Source organism: Anthonomus grandis, chromosome 19 (genome assembly GCF_022605725.1).
Source record: "Anthonomus grandis grandis chromosome 19, icAntGran1.3, whole genome shotgun sequence".
Taxonomy (NCBI): Eukaryota; Metazoa; Arthropoda; class Insecta; order Coleoptera; family Curculionidae; genus Anthonomus; species Anthonomus grandis.
In genome coordinates, this window is record NC_065564.1 from 1545220 (window position 1) to 1560729 (window position 15510).

Genomic DNA, 15510 nt, shown 5'->3' on the forward strand with positions numbered 1-15510 from the left:
AATCTGATGATTAGAAGGGAATATTTTCAACTTTTTACAAAAATTGAGCCTCGACTAAAGAATTTTCCCAAATTTCCAAATAATATCACTTCTACTGCTCCAATTTTCATGATTTATGTCTTAAAAGCTTCAAAATATTATTTAGAATCTTTTAAGACCAAAACCAAACAAATCTGATAATCAGAAGGGAATATTTTCAATTTTTTACAAAAATTGAGCCTCGACTAAAGAATTTTCCCAAATTTCCAAATAATGTCACTTCTACTGCTCCAATTTTCATGATTTATGTCTTAAAAGCTTCAAAATATTATTTAGAATCTTTTAAGACCAGCACCAAAGAAATCTGATGATTAGAAGGGAATGTTTTCAACTTTTTACAAAAATTGAGCCTCGACTAAAGAATTTTCACAATTTTCCAAATAATGTCACTTCTACTGCTCCAATTTTCATGATTTATGTCTTAAAAGCTTCAAAATAATATTTAGAATCTTTTAAGACCAGCACCAAAGAAATCTGTTGATTAGAAGAGAATATTTTCAACTTTTTAGAAAAATTGAGCCTCAACTAAAGAATTTTCACAAATTTCCAAATAATGTCAATTCTACTGCTCCAATTTTCATGATTTATGTCTTAAAAGCTTCAAAATAATATTTAGAATCTTTTAAGACCAGAACCAAAGAAATCTGTTGATTAGAAGGGAATATTTTCAACTTTTTACAAAAATTGAGCCTCGACTAAAGAATTTTCACAAATTTCCAAATAATGTCACTTCTACTGCTCCAATTTTCATGATTTATGTCTTAAAAGCTTCAAAATAATATTTAGAATCTTTTAAGACCAGCACCAAAGAAATCTGATGATTAGAAGGGAATATTTTCAACTTTTTACAAAAATTGAGCCTTGACTAAAGAATTTTCACAAATTTCCAAATAATGTCAATTCTACTGCTCCAATTTTCATGATTTATGTCTTAAAAGCTTCAAAATAATATTTAGAATCTTTTAAGACCAGAACCAAAGAAATCTGATCATTAAAAGGGAATATTTTCAATTTTTTACAAAAGTTGAGCCTCGACTAAAGAATTTTCACAAATTTCCAACTAATGTCACTTCTACTGCTCCAATTTTCATGATTTATGTCTTAAAAGTTTCAGAATATTATTTAGAATCTTTTAAGACCAAAACCAAAGATATCTGATGATTAGAAGGGAATATTTTCAACTTTTTACAAAAATTGAGTTTCGACTAAAGAATTTTCACATATTTCCAAATAATGTCACTTCTACTGTTCCAATTTTCATGATTTATGTCTTAAAAGCTTAAAAATAACATTTAGAATCTTTTGAGACCAAAACCAAAGAAATCTGATCATTAGAAGGGAATATTTTCAATTTTTTACAAAAATTGAGTCTCGACTAAGGAATTTTCCCAAATTTCCAAATAATGTCACTTCTACTGCTCCAATTTTCATGATTTATGTCTTAAAAGCTTCAAAATATTGTTTAGAATCTTTTAAGACCAAAACCAAAGAAATCTGATGATTAGAAGGAAATATTTTCAATTTTTTACAAAAATTGAGTTTTGACTAAAGAATTTTCACATATTTCCAAATAATGTCACTTCTACTGCTCCAATTTTCATGATTTATGTCTTAAAAGCTTAAAAATAACATTTAGAATCTTTTGAGACCAAAACCAAAGAAATCTGATCATTAGAAGGGAATATTTTCAATTTTTTACAAAAATTGAGTCTCGACTAAGGAATTTTCCCAAATTTCCAAATAATGTCACTTCTACTGCTCCAATTTTCATGATTTATGTCTTAAAAGCTTCAAAATATTGTTTAGAATCTTTTAAGACCAAAACCAAAGAAATCTGATGATTAGAAGGAAATATTTTCAATTTTTTACAAAAATTGAGTTTTGACTAAAGAATTTTCACATATTTCCAAATAATGTCACTTCTACTGCTCCAATTTTCATGATTTATGTCTTAAAAGTTGCAGAACATTCTTTGGAACATTTTACAATCAAAATAAAAAAAAATTGATCATTATAAAGGAAGATTTCCCACTTTTCATGAAAAATGGGGCTTGACTAAAGCATTTTCACAAATTTCCAAATAATGTCACTTCTACCACTCCAATTTCCATGATTTATGTCTTAAAAGTTGCAGAATATTATTTAGAATCTTTTAAGACCAGAACCAAAGAAATCTGACCATTAGAAGGGAATATTTTCAATTTTTTACAAAAATTGAGCCTCGACTAAAGAATTTTCACAATTTTCTAAATAAAATCAGTTTCACCGGTTCAATTTCCACAATTTATCTTTTAAAAGTTACAGAATATTCCTTGGAACATTTTAATACCAAAATCAAGCCAATCCGATCAAGAGATGTTCCCTATTCTCCATTTTTCTCAAAAAATGTCCCTCGGATAGGGAACTTGCATAAATGTCCCAATAAAGTCAGTTCTACTGCACCAATTTGAATGATTCATGTATCAAAAGTTGCAGAACATTCTTTGGAATCTTTTAAGACCAAAAGCGAACAAATCCGATCATCAGCAGGGAATATTCTGAACTTTTTACAAAAAATCAGACTCACTTGGAGGATCCATACAATTTTCCGGATAAAATCAATTCCACTCATCCATCATTTCCATAATTTATGTCTTAAAAGTTGCAGAACATTCTTTGGAACGTTTTAAGACCAAAACCGAACAAATCCGATCATTAGAAGGGAATATTCTTCACTTTTTATGGGGCCCATTCACCCTTCCCTACATATTATTGACCTGATCTAATAATATGCTTTCCTTCTTCCCTCAGGATTGATAAAGTGTGAATGTTAGTGCCAAAAGAGGGGGTAGCAGATCCGGTTGGCGTTATAGTCTCTTCCCTGGGGGCTTGTCTCTACGGGGGCAAAGTCCTCAGGACGTGGACAGAAGATGGACCTGTGAAGTAGACGATAAGGCGGCGGAATATACCTTGAAAAGGTGAGGAATCGTCTTTTGTTTTCAAATTTGTATCATCATTTCGAGAATATTCGAGGTATTTCGGTGATTTTTTTGGAGCGTAATAAAGAGCATTTTGTAGTTTGATTTTATGTGAAAATTTGTTTTTTTAGCGTAAAAATTGATCGGTTTAAAGCGATTTTTTGATGAAGGTATTGATTTTACTTATATTTTAGTTTTTTGCAAATGTTTTGATAATTTCTTTAGGTACCTAAATAAAAGTTATACTGAAAGGAAGGGTGTTTTATGGCAAACGTTTTGATATATTATACATTTTTCTGAGTCAAGTAGTTTCTGAGTTATCCCCACTTTTACCCACCCACCAGATTTGAGGTTTGTTGATTTTTTTTACACTCCAGGACATTTTCCTTTATAACTTCCAAACTATTCAAGATATTTTAATAATTCTTTCAGCATATTATCGAGAACACTCTGTAGATTAATTCTGAGCAAGAAAATTGGCTTTAGATTAAAAGTTCCTTGAATGAAAGCAGTTTTGGTTCATGGTGATACCCACTTGAGGTTTTCCCCAAATAACTTGGGCACTTTTCAAGTTATTCAAACGAGGTTTTCACTCAAAGCAGAGGCGTTTTCCGGGGCACATTTTGATATATGATACATTTTTCTGAGTCAAGTAGTTTCTGAGTTATCCCCACTTTTACCTACCCACCAGATTTGAGGTTTGTTGAATTTTTTTATACTCCAGGACATTTTCCTTTATAACTTCCAAACTATTCAAGATATTTTCATAATTTTTTCACCAAATTATCGAGAACACTCTGTAGATTAATTCTGAGCAAGATATTGGCTTTAAACTAAAAGTTCCTTGAATGAAAGCAGTTTTGGTTCATGGTGATACCCACTTGAGGTTTTCCCCAAATAACTTGGGCACTTTTCAAGTTATTCAAACGAGGTTTTCACTCAAAGCAGAGGCGTTTTCCGGGGCACATTTTGATATATGATACATTTTTCTGAGTCAAGTAGTTTCTGAGTTATCCCCACTTTTACCTACCCACCAGATTTGAGGTTTGTTGAATTTTTTTATACTCCAGGACATTTTCCTTTATAACTTCCAAACTATTCAAGATATTTTCATAATTTTTTCACCAAATTATCGAGAACACTCTGTAGATTAATTCTGAGCAAGATATTGGCTTTAAACTAAAAGTTCCTTGAATGAAAGCAGTTTTGGTTCGTGGCGATACCCACTCGAGGTTTTCCCCAAATAACTTGGGCACTTTTCAATTTATTCAAACGAGGTTTTCACAGAAAGCAGAGGCGTTTCCCGGGGCACATTTTGATATATGATACATTTTTCTGAGTCCAGCAGTTTCTGAGCTATTACCACTTCTACCTACTAGTTTACTGTGCTACTACTTACAAAATATTCAACTGCATCTGTCTCCTGAGCAACGCGTTCTTCTTATTAACGAAAGTGAACCAGCGCGACATCAGAGCCTCCTCCTCCCCGTTACTGTTCCCGGACTCCATGGCCACCCGGAGTTTCTTTTCCAAAATGGCCGCCTGCTCGTCGATCGCCTTTTGTTCTCGCTCCAGATCCTCCAGTTCCCGATCGATCCAGGAATGAACATCGATCCCCATCTGAAATATTTTGTCGTCATCTCTCTTCAACCCTCCCCCGCTCTATCGACGCTCATTTACCTCCTTCAGGCCCAAATCGTCCGGTAACTTGTCCGGAGTGATCCGGTCCGGATTGAACCCGTTTCCGGGCCTCTCCTCGCCCCCGCCCCCCGTCGGACTGATCCGGATGATTTCGGTGACGGCGGGGGCGGAGCCTTGACGCGCCTCCGCCAACAGTCGTCTCGCTCGCTCTCGAAGCTGACTTTGACGTTCCTCTTCCGCCTGCAACAAGGTCATTTAAAGGTCAATTAATTATCCAAGGTCACCTTGGAGCGGCTTACTTTGATCGGCGACGCGGGGCTTCCCGTCCCGTCCCTCTTGCCCCCCTTTTCCAGCAGCTCGCGGGCACGTTCCCGTTGCTCCGAGTGACGCATCAAGATTTGCTAAAATTCCTCTCACTAGATTAAAAAAAAAAAAAAAACAAAAGAAAACTGAAGAAATCAAAAGACGCCGCTTACCGGATTCGGCTTGGGAAGATCGGCGAAAACGTCCTGCTGGGGAGGGGGTTGCACCTTGTCCACTTCCTCCTTCTCTTTCTGTTGCTCCTCTTCTTCTTCTTCGTCTGACCCAAACGGGTCCGTCAGTTCTCTCCTGGTCATCAAAATCGGTTTTTTGGGTTCCGGGGGGTCGCAGGGGGGCGCGCTCTCGACCACCGGTTGGGGCTCGGTGGTGAATTTCAATGGCAAGTTGAGCCCCTTCCGTTGTTGCTCCTGCTGACTGATTGGCGCCAGTTGGGTCGGTGGTTCGCGTTCTGGAAATTGAGGTTATGTTTGAGGTATTCGAATGGGGTTTGCTGCCTAAAGCTGCGCCGTTTTCTGAGGCACAGTTTGGTATATTATACGTTTTTCTGAGTTAAATAGTTTCTGAGTTTTTATCCGCCCACTCTCTTTGTAATTTTTCATCCCTCTAGGATATTATCCCTTATAACTTCCCAACTATTTAAGTTATTTTTGTAATTCTTTTATCACAGCCTAGGGGGCACCCTATAGAAGGATTCTGTGCAAAAACAAAGGTTCTGAAGTGAAAATTGGATGAGTTGGGGTCATTTTAGTGTCTCAGGGTCATGAAGTTGGTTTTTTGACGATTACTTGGGAAATTTTTGAGGTATTGAAATGAGGTTTGCACTCAAAGGAGGCCAGTTTCTTGAGGAACAATTTGATATATAAAACATTTTTCTGAGTCAAATGGTTTCTGAGTTAGACCCACTTTTACCCACCCACCTGATTTGAGAATCTTGACTTTTTACAGTTTTTCACCTCAAGACATTTTCTCTTGTAACTTCCAAACTACTCCAAATATTTTTATAATTCTTTCACCAAATTATCAACGGCATTCTTCAGATGGATTTTACATAAAACCATTTAGTTCTCAATCGAAAATTTTCTGAGCTAGAGCAAGTTTAGTTTTCTGAGGTAGTTTTTGTATTGCACTCAGTTTTTCGACGATAACTTTGACACTTTCTGAGATATTGAAATGAGGTTTTCACTTAAAGGAGGCCAGTTTCTTAAGGAATAATTTGATATATAAAACATTTTTCTGAGTCAAATAGTTTCTGAGTTAGACCCACTTTTACCCACCCACCTGATTTGAGTTTCTTGACTTTTTACAGTTTTTCACCTCAAGACATTTTTTCTTGTAACTTCCAAACTACCCCAAATATTTTAATAATTCTTTCACCAAATTATCAACGGCATTCTTCAAATGGATTTTACATCAAACCATTTAGTTCTCAATCGAAAATTCTCTGAGCTACAGCAATTTTAGTTTTCTGAGGTAGTTTTTGCACTAAATTCAGTTTTTCGACGATAACTTTGACATTTTCTGAGATATTGAAATGAGGTTTGCACTCAAAGGAAGCCAGTTTCTTGAGGAACAATTTGATATATAAAACATTTTTCTGAGTCAAATAGTTTCTGAGTTAGACCCACTTTTACCCACTCACCTGATTTGAGCTTCTTGACTTTTTACAGTTTTTCACCTCAACACATTTTCTCTTGTAACTTCCAAACTACCCCAAATATTTTCATAATTCTTTCACCAAATTATCAACGGCATTCTTCAGATGGATTTTACATCAAACCATTTAGTTCTCAAATAAAAATTTTCTGAACTAGAGCAATTTTAGTTTTCTGAGGTAGTTTTTGTACTGCATTCAGTTTTTCGACGATAACTTTGACACTTTCTGAGATATTGAAATGAGGTTTTTACTTAAAGGAGGCCAGTTTCTTAAGGAATAATTTGATATATAAAACATTTTTCTGAGTCAAATAGTTTCTGAGTTAGACCCACTTTTACCCACCCACCTGATTTGAGTTTCTTGACTTTTTACAGTTTTTCACCTCAAGACATTTTTTCTTGTAACTTCCAAACTACCCCAAATATTTTAATAATTCTTTCACCAAATTATCAACGGCATTCTTCAAATGGATTTTACATCAAACCATTTAGTTCTCAATCGAAAATTCTCTGAGCTACAGCAATTTTAGTTTTCTGAGGTAGTTTTTGCACTAAATTCAGTTTTTCGACGATAACTTTGACATTTTCTGAGATATTGAAATGAGGTTTGCACTCAAAGGAAGCCAGTTTCTTGAGGAACAATTTGATATATAAAACATTTTTCTGAGTCAAATAGTTTCTGAGTTAGACCCACTTTTACCCACTCACCTGATTTGAGCTTCTTGACTTTTTACAGTTTTTCACCTCAACACATTTTCTCTTGTAACTTCCAAACTACCCCAAATATTTTCATAATTCTTTCACCAAATTATCAACGGCATTCTTCAGATGGATTTTACATCAAACCATTTAGTTCTCAAATAAAAATTTTCTGAACTAGAGCAATTTTAGTTTTCTGAGGTAGTTTTTGTACTGCATTCAGTTTTTCGACGATAACTTTGACACTTTCTGAGATATTGAAATGAGGTTTTTACTTAAAGGAGGCCAGTTTCTTAAGGAATAATTTGATATATAAAACATTTTTCTGAGTCAAATAGTTTCTGAGCTAGACCCACTTTTACCCACCCACCTGTTTTGAGTTTCTTGACAGTTTTTCACCTCAACACATTTTCTCTTGTAACTTCCAAACTACCCCAAATATTTTCATAATTCTTTGACTCAAAGAAGGCAAATTCCTGGACGGACAATTTGATATACAATACATTTTTCTGAGTCAAACACTTTCTGAGTTATCCCCACTTTTACCCACCCAGTCCAATAGTTCCCGAATCATTTAGGCCCCACACCTTTTGCCCCATAACTCCCGAACCCTTTAACCTATCTTCATAATTCTTTTAACCCCTTAAAGGGCTCACCCTACAGACCATTTAGGCCTCAATTAAAATCCAAACCTGCGGATTTCCTGCTCTGCTCCCGCGCTTTCCTCAAATTGATAATCTCCTGCCCGAACACCTGCTTAGTGATATCGGTGTCCTTGTCGGTATTAAACTGACCGATGACGTAATTGCTCTCGTCCGCTGTCCTGCCGATCTGTTGCACCGCCATCTGTTGGCCGGTGAAGTGGGCTCGCAACTGGTGCAGGTACGTCATCACCGCCAACTTGTCCGGTACTATTTATCGAAACAAATGAAACTATTAACAAAAAAACAAATGAGAAATTCATAAATTGTACCTGCTAGCATGTGCATATCGGTGGGCTCGATCACCCGGGGGATCCCCAGCTTGTCGCCAGCGTCAAACGCCTTTTTACAGTTCGATTTTATGTCGTGAGGTGACAAGGCATCGAAGTCTCTAAAAAAGAAAAAAAGGCCCTTTTGAGGGTTATTTTTTGAGGCACTTAAAAGGGGTTTGCGCTCAAAGGAGGGCCGTTTTTTGAGGAGTAATTTGATATATTATACATTTTTCTGAGTCAAATAGGTTCTGAGTTATTGCCACTTTTAGTCACCCACCAGACTTGGGGTCTCTTGAAATTTTGTTTAATCCAGGACGTTTTGCCTTAGAACTTCCGAACTATTCGAGATATTTTTATAATTCTTTTACCATATTATCGAGAACACTCTGTAGATTAATTCTACTAAAAAAAATAATTCTACATTAAAAAATGGATTGATTGGACCAATATTGATTCTTGAGGGTACTTGATAAGACTATTTCGAGAATATCTTAGGAACTTTCTGAGGTACTCAAATGAGACTTTTACTCAAAGGAGCTGTGTTTAATAAAGAACATTTTGATATATGATACATTTTTCTGAGTCAAATAGTTTCTGAGTTATTGGCACTTTCACCCACCCACCTGATTTGAGGTATTGTGACATGTTCCGTAAGACATTTTTGAGAATATCTTGCACACTCGTTGAGGTACTTAAATGAGACTTTCACTCAAAGGAGCTTTGTTTAAAGGGGAATATTTTGGTATATTATACATTTTTCTGAGTCAAATAGGTTCTGAGTTATTGCCACTTTTACCCACCCACCAGACTTGGGGTCTCTTGAAATTTTGTTTAATCCAGGACGTTTTGCCTTATAACTTCCCAACTATTGCAGATATTTTGTTAGTTTTTTCAGCATATTATTCAGAAGACCCTTTAGATTAATTTAATATTAAACCATTTAATAATAAATAAAAAATTTATTGAGTTTTATTAATTTTAGTATTAGAAAGTATTAATTAGGTTTTTTCAGGATAACTTTTTGAGGTACTTAAACAGGGTTTACACTCAAAGGAGAAGCGTTCTTTGAGGAACAATTTGATATATTATACATTTTTTTGCGTCAAGTAGTTTCTGAGTTATCCCCACTTTTACCTACCCACCAGATTTGAGGTCCTTTGAATTTTTTCTTACCTTCTGACATTTTCTCTTATAACTCCCAAACTATTCCAGATATTTTTATAATTCTTTCACTATATTATGAAGAGGACTCAATAGATTGATTTTAAGCAAAAAAATTGAATATAAATTAAAAAATTATTAAACCAAAGCAATTTTGCTGTTCGATGGTACCAAGTTGAGGTTTTTTAAGTATATCTTGAGCACTGTTTGAGGTACAACAACAAGGTTTTCACTCAAACAAAAAGCGTTCTTCAAGGAACAATTTGATATATAATAAATTTTTCTGAGCCAAACACTTTCTGAGTTATCCCCCCCTCCAACCCGCCCACTAAAACCACTAGGAAGGACTTACATTAGATCCGGTTTAAAGTGGTGTATGAGGGCGCAGAAGGCCATGCCGTTGCGCCAACTGGTGGTCAAGTTGGTAACTTTAACCCCCGGATACGTTTTCGTCATTTCCTTGCACCACTCGAGCAAATCCTGCCCGGGGGTGGTGAGTTTCTGTTGGTTCTTGGGTGCCTCGATGTACTCCCGGTTCAGCTCCAGGGGGGGCAGTTGGGGCTTGGGTGGATCCTCCACCGCGGGTGGTGGATCCCCCTCCAACTCCTCCAGGTTCTCCAGGAGTTCGGTGCACTCCTCCGAGTACAGATCCCGTTCCTCCTCCCGGAAATCGGAAGGTTTCGGCGGTGGGGGCAGGAACGATTCCGCTGTCGGGGTTTTCTCGTCTCTGGACAACGATTGGACACTAAAAACTGTCATTTGAAAGGGGGGTTTGAGTAGAACGAGGTGGGGCATAAGTTGCGGAAGAGTCTTTACCGCTCATAGGAGTACTGGCGGCGCTCAGCGAGTTGGTCAACTGCTGCAAGTTATGAGTGACCTCGTGTAAACTGCTCTTCATCAGCAGCAAACTGTCACTTTGGGAATAGTCCTCGTCCTCGACGTCCTCCAGATGGGCGATATCGTCGCTGTTGTTATTGACGGACATCAGGGAGGCCATGGATTGCATGTCTTCGTCTGTCGCTTTGCCCTCCCGTAAGAAAACACAGGACAGAGTCAGATCCAACTTGGCCCCCGTGATTTTCTTGGTGGTGGGCTTGAAGGCCAACTGGATTTCCGCGTGGGAGGACTCCACGCTGGCGTAACGTCGCATGTTCAAGTGGGCTACGGCCAGTTGTCTTCGTTTGCCCACAGATGGTACCTGGGGGTCAAGGTCATCATTGAGTCACAAGATGGCGTAAGACAGGGGGGAGGGGGCGAAAAGTGAGGTTATAATTCAGACTTAAACTAATGATTCGTAAGGGGGATTAATGATAATCATAGAAATTGATCATTAAAGTGTAGTATCCACATCATTATTAACTAATTAAGTTTTCTCAGCAGGATAACTTGTATAGTTTTTAAGGTATTTTAATGAGGTTTATACTAAAAGAAGGGCAGTTCTTAAAGGAACAATTTGATATATTATACATTTTTTTGAGTCAAATACTTTCTGAGTTAGAACCACTTTTACCTGACCACCAAACTTTCAAATTTTTATCCCTCTAGGACATTTTCCCTTATAACTCCCTTACTGTCTAAAATATTTTAATAATTATTTGATCACAGCTAAGGGATCACTCTGTAGATGGATTCTGTGCAAAAAAAATGGTTCTGAAGCGAAAATTGGTTGATTTAAGGTAACTTTGGAGTCTTAGGGTCATCAGTTTAGTTTTTTGAGGATTACTTGGAAACCTCTTGAGGTATTCAAATGAGGTTTTCACTCAAAGCAGGGCAGTTCTTAAAGGAACAATTTAATATATTATACATTTTTCTGAGTCAAGTAGTTTCTGAGTTATTACCTCTTTTACCCACCCACCTGATTTGGGTTCCTTGACTTTTTATGATTTTTTCATCTTTAGACATTTTCTCTTGTAATTTTCAAACTAATTAAGATATTTTAATAATTCTATCACTATATTAAGGCCGGAACTCTGCAGATGAATTTCATGTAAAATTATTTTGTTCTCAGTAGAAAATTTTCTGAGCTAGAGCAATTTTTTTGTGTGAGAAAATTTTGTGGTAAATTTAGTTCTTTTAAGGATAACATTGACATTCTTTGAGGTACTCTAATGAGGTTTTCACTCAAAGGAGGCCAGTTTCCTGAGGAACAATTCGATATATTATACATTTTTCTGAGTCAAGTAGTTTCTGAGTTATTACCTCTTTTACCCACCCATCTGATTTAGGGTCTTTGACTTTTTACAATTTTTCACTCTCTGACATTGTCCCTTGTAATTTCTAAACTATCCAAGATATTTTCATTATTCTTTCACTACTTTAAAACTGGAATTTTCCAGACGATTTTCATGTAAAACTATTTAGTTCGCAATTGGAAATTTTCTGAGTTAGAGCAATTTTTGTTTTTGAGGGAATTTTTTGTACTTAATCTGGTTTTTTGAGGATAACTTTGACACACTTTGAGGTACTGAAGTGCAATTTGCACTCAAAGGAGGCCAGTTTCCCGAGGAACAATTTGATATATTATACATTTTCCTGAGTCAAATAGTTTCTGAGTTAGAGCCACTTTTACCCACCCACCTGATTTGAGTTTCTTAACTTTTTCACCTTCAGACATTTTCTCTTTTGTAATTTACGAATAATTTCAGATACTTTTGTAATTCCTTCACCACATTATATGAGGCATCCTGCAGAAGGATTTTCCATAAATCCATTTGGTTTTCTATTGGAAATTTTCTGAGTTAGAGCAATTTTTGTTTTTGAGGGAATTTTTTTTACTTAATCTGGTTTTTTGAGGATAACTTTGACACCCTTTGAGGTACTGAAGTGCAATTTGCACTCAAAGGAGGCCAGTTTCCCGAGGAACAATTTGATATATTATAAATTTTTCTGAGTCAAGTAGTTTCTGAGTTATTACCTCTTTTACCCACCCATCTGATTTAGGGTCTTTGACTTTTTACAATTTTTCACTCTCTGACATTGTCCCTTGTAATTTCTAAACTATCCAAGATATTTTCATGATTCTTTCGCTACATTAAAGCTGGAATTTTGCAAATGATTTTCATGTAAAACTATTTAGTTCTCAATGAAAAATTTTCTGAGCTAGAGCAATTTTTTTGTGTAAGAAAATTTTTGTGGTAAATTTAGTTCTTTTAAGGATAACTTTGGCACTCTTTGAGGTACTCAAATGAGGTTTTCACTCAAAGGAGGCCAGTTTCCTGAGGAACAATTTGATATATTATAAATTTTTCTGAGTCAAATAGTTTCTGAGTTATTGCCTCTTTTACTCACCCATCTGATTCGTGCTCCTTGACTTTACACAACTTTTCATCTTCACACGTTTTCTCTTATAATTTCCAAACTACTTAAGATATTTTCATAATTCTTTCACTATATTAAAGAGAGTACTCTGCAGATCAATTTCATATGAAACCATTTGGTTCTTGGTCAAACATTTTGTGAGCTAAACCACTTTTAGTTTTATGAGGCAGTTTTTTGTACTAAATTTACATTTTTGAGCATATCTTCGACACTCTTTGAGCTATCCAAATAAGGTTTTCACTCAAAGAAGGACACTTTCCCGAAGAACAATTTGATATACAATACATTTTCCTGAGCCTAATAATTTCCGAGTTATCATCACTCAAAGATGGCATGGGTACATCAAAAAAAAATAAATGAGGTTATAACAATTCAAACCCAATTTAATGGCCAATAATTAATCAATCATAACATCATTAATAATACAAAGGAATTAAAAAAAAAAAAAACACTAATGATCCTACTTACGTCCTCGATAATAAAAGTCCAATCTTTGTCCTCCAGTTCGTTGGTCCGCGGGTCTTTGAACAAGGTGATGGCCACCTGATGGTTCTCGGGCACGGGCCACACCACCAGACCCCTATACGGGTTCTGCAGGGTGGGTTCCCAGGGCATGGGACTCGAGGCCACTCGCCTCGACCTCCTGGTCCATACCAGGGAGAGTTTATGGGGTTCCCTATAGAGGCAAATATCTTTGGAACCGTTTGTTTTACAGTGAAAATGTATAGGAGTGATTTTGTAGAGGGCATTGAGCTCTACAATAAAGCCTTCTAGACTTTTTTGATATAACTCATATGATGGTATATAACAGGACTTCCTGTATAACTGTTTTGTCCCTTATATGGCCTCGAATACTAATTAAACTTTTTATATATGTAAATAAATAATGGAAATGATGTACTGGGTCTTACCATTTGGAGGTGAAATCCACGCTGAGCTGATGGTATGAGGCGGTGAACTGGAACTTGGCGGCCCGTTTGTTGACCCGCTGCAGTCGCTTCCATACCGAGCCCATGTTTCGGCCCTCCAGGCCCACACAAGACTGCATTATGCGCGCAAACAATATTCAATATCAGTGTCTTATGATCGTTGCATTAAAACCACTACAGCAAAGTTCACAAAAAGAAAAACCATGCTGATGACACAACATATCATACTCGACCACTCTTATCATCATCATGTTAGTTTCCTGTTGTTGGTTGATTTCTTTTTGGTCTGTGGGCGATCGAGACATGCATTACCTAAAGCTGCAGCCAGAAAACAAAACACACAAAAAAACAAAACAGCAACAACAAAAACAAAAGAAGGGTTCAGCTGATCGGTCCCGAGGGGTTGATGATGGTGCATGCACACTCCCACCTACCTCACAGGGATTCTTCGGGCTCTTTTTCCACCCTAATGGGGCATCTTCTGTTGCACGGGTTTTGGCCGATTTTGTTGAGAAATAATTTATTTATAGAATATTTTTGCTCGATATGTCATTGAATTTGTCGCATCAAGGAGAGTGAGTGAGTGAGTGAAGTGACGTCATGGCGTTTGTCTTGTCGTTTCTATGTCACGTTCACACGCTCGTGAGAGAGAGAGAGCGAGAGAGGGAGGTGCTAGTGTATCGATATAAGAGACAGTAGGGACAGCGTGAGGTTCTAAGATCAGTGCGGTGATGAATGAGTGAATGACCCCCAAGCTGTATGTATGATGATTCTCTTGGGAAATTTAGGGGAAATGGGGCTGGGAATTCAAATGTTTTTAGGGTATTCTTTAGAGGTGTTCTCAAAACGTTGCCCCATTTTTTGCTGAATATTTTGGTGTATGAATGACCCTTGTAGGTCAAGAACTCTCTGAGTTAGGGACATTTTTGTTTTTGAGGGAAGTTTTTTGTACTAAACCTGGTTTTTTAAGGATAACTTTGGCACTCTTGAGGTAATGAAATGCGGTTTCCACTCAAAGGAGGGCAGTTTTCTGAGGAACAATTTGATGTATTATACATTTTTCTGAGCGAAATAGTTTTTGAGTTAGAACTACTTTTACCCACCCACCTGATTTGGGTTCCTTAATTTTTTACGATTTTTTCATCTTTAGACATTTTCTCTTGTAATTTCCATACTAATTAAGATATTTTAGTAAATTTTTCACTATATTAAAGCCAGAACTCTGCAGATGGATTTCATGTGAAATTATTTTGTTCTCAGTAGAAAATTTTCTGAGCCAGAGCAATTTTTGTTTTTGAGTGATTTTTTTGTACTAAACTTAGTCTTTTGAGGATAACTTCGATGCTCTTTGACGTACTGAAAAGAAGTTTTCATTCTAAGGAGGGCATATTTCTGGGGAATAGTTTGATATATTATACATTTTTCTGAGCCAAATAGTTTCTGAGTTATGACCACTTTTATCCACCCACCTGATTTGAGGTCCTTGATTTTTTCACAATTTTTCACCCTCAGACGTTTTCTCTTATAATTTCCCAACTATTCCAGATATTTTTATAATTATTTTAGCATATTATCAAAGGCATTCTTCAGATGGATTTTACATCAAGCTATTTATTTCTCAATCAAAAATTTTCTGAGTTAGAGCAATTTTTGTTTTTGAGGAAATTTTTTTGTACTAAACCTGGTTTCTTGAGGATAACTTTGGCACTTTTTGAGGCACTGAAATAAAATTTTCACTCCAAGGAGGACAGTTTTCCGAGGCTCAATGTGATATACAATACATTTTTCTGAGTTAAATAGTTTCTGAGTTAGGACCACT

At 36.4% G+C, this 15510-nt stretch overlaps 1 protein-coding gene across 2 annotated transcripts in view; it reads right to left on the reverse strand.

Moving 5' to 3' along the window:
- Positions 1-14288, reverse strand: part of LOC126747622 (EH domain-binding protein 1-like) — a 37347-nt gene extending 23059 nt beyond the window's left edge. Inside the window, exons 1-11 of one of the 2 annotated variants that reach the window (XM_050456363.1) lie at positions 14126-14288; positions 13674-13804; positions 13231-13438; positions 10261-10642; positions 9797-10196; positions 8284-8402; positions 8003-8221; positions 5114-5406; positions 4937-5038; positions 4677-4877; positions 4369-4616 (exon numbers count right to left, since the gene is read on the reverse strand). In XM_050456363.1, coding sequence (XP_050312320.1) covers positions 4392-4616; positions 4677-4877; positions 4937-5038; positions 5114-5406; positions 8003-8221; positions 8284-8402; positions 9797-10196; positions 10261-10642; positions 13231-13438; positions 13674-13777 — 2253 coding nt within the window. In that variant the 5' untranslated portion in view covers positions 13778-13804; positions 14126-14288 and the 3' untranslated portion in view covers positions 4369-4391. Of the gene's footprint in view, positions 1-4368; positions 4617-4676; positions 4878-4936; positions 5039-5113; positions 5407-8002; positions 8222-8283; positions 8403-9796; positions 10197-10260; positions 10643-13230; positions 13439-13673 lie in introns of those variants that run through there. The other variant, XM_050456364.1, reaches the window with a different exon arrangement.
- Positions 14289-15510: the final 1222 nt, after the last annotated feature.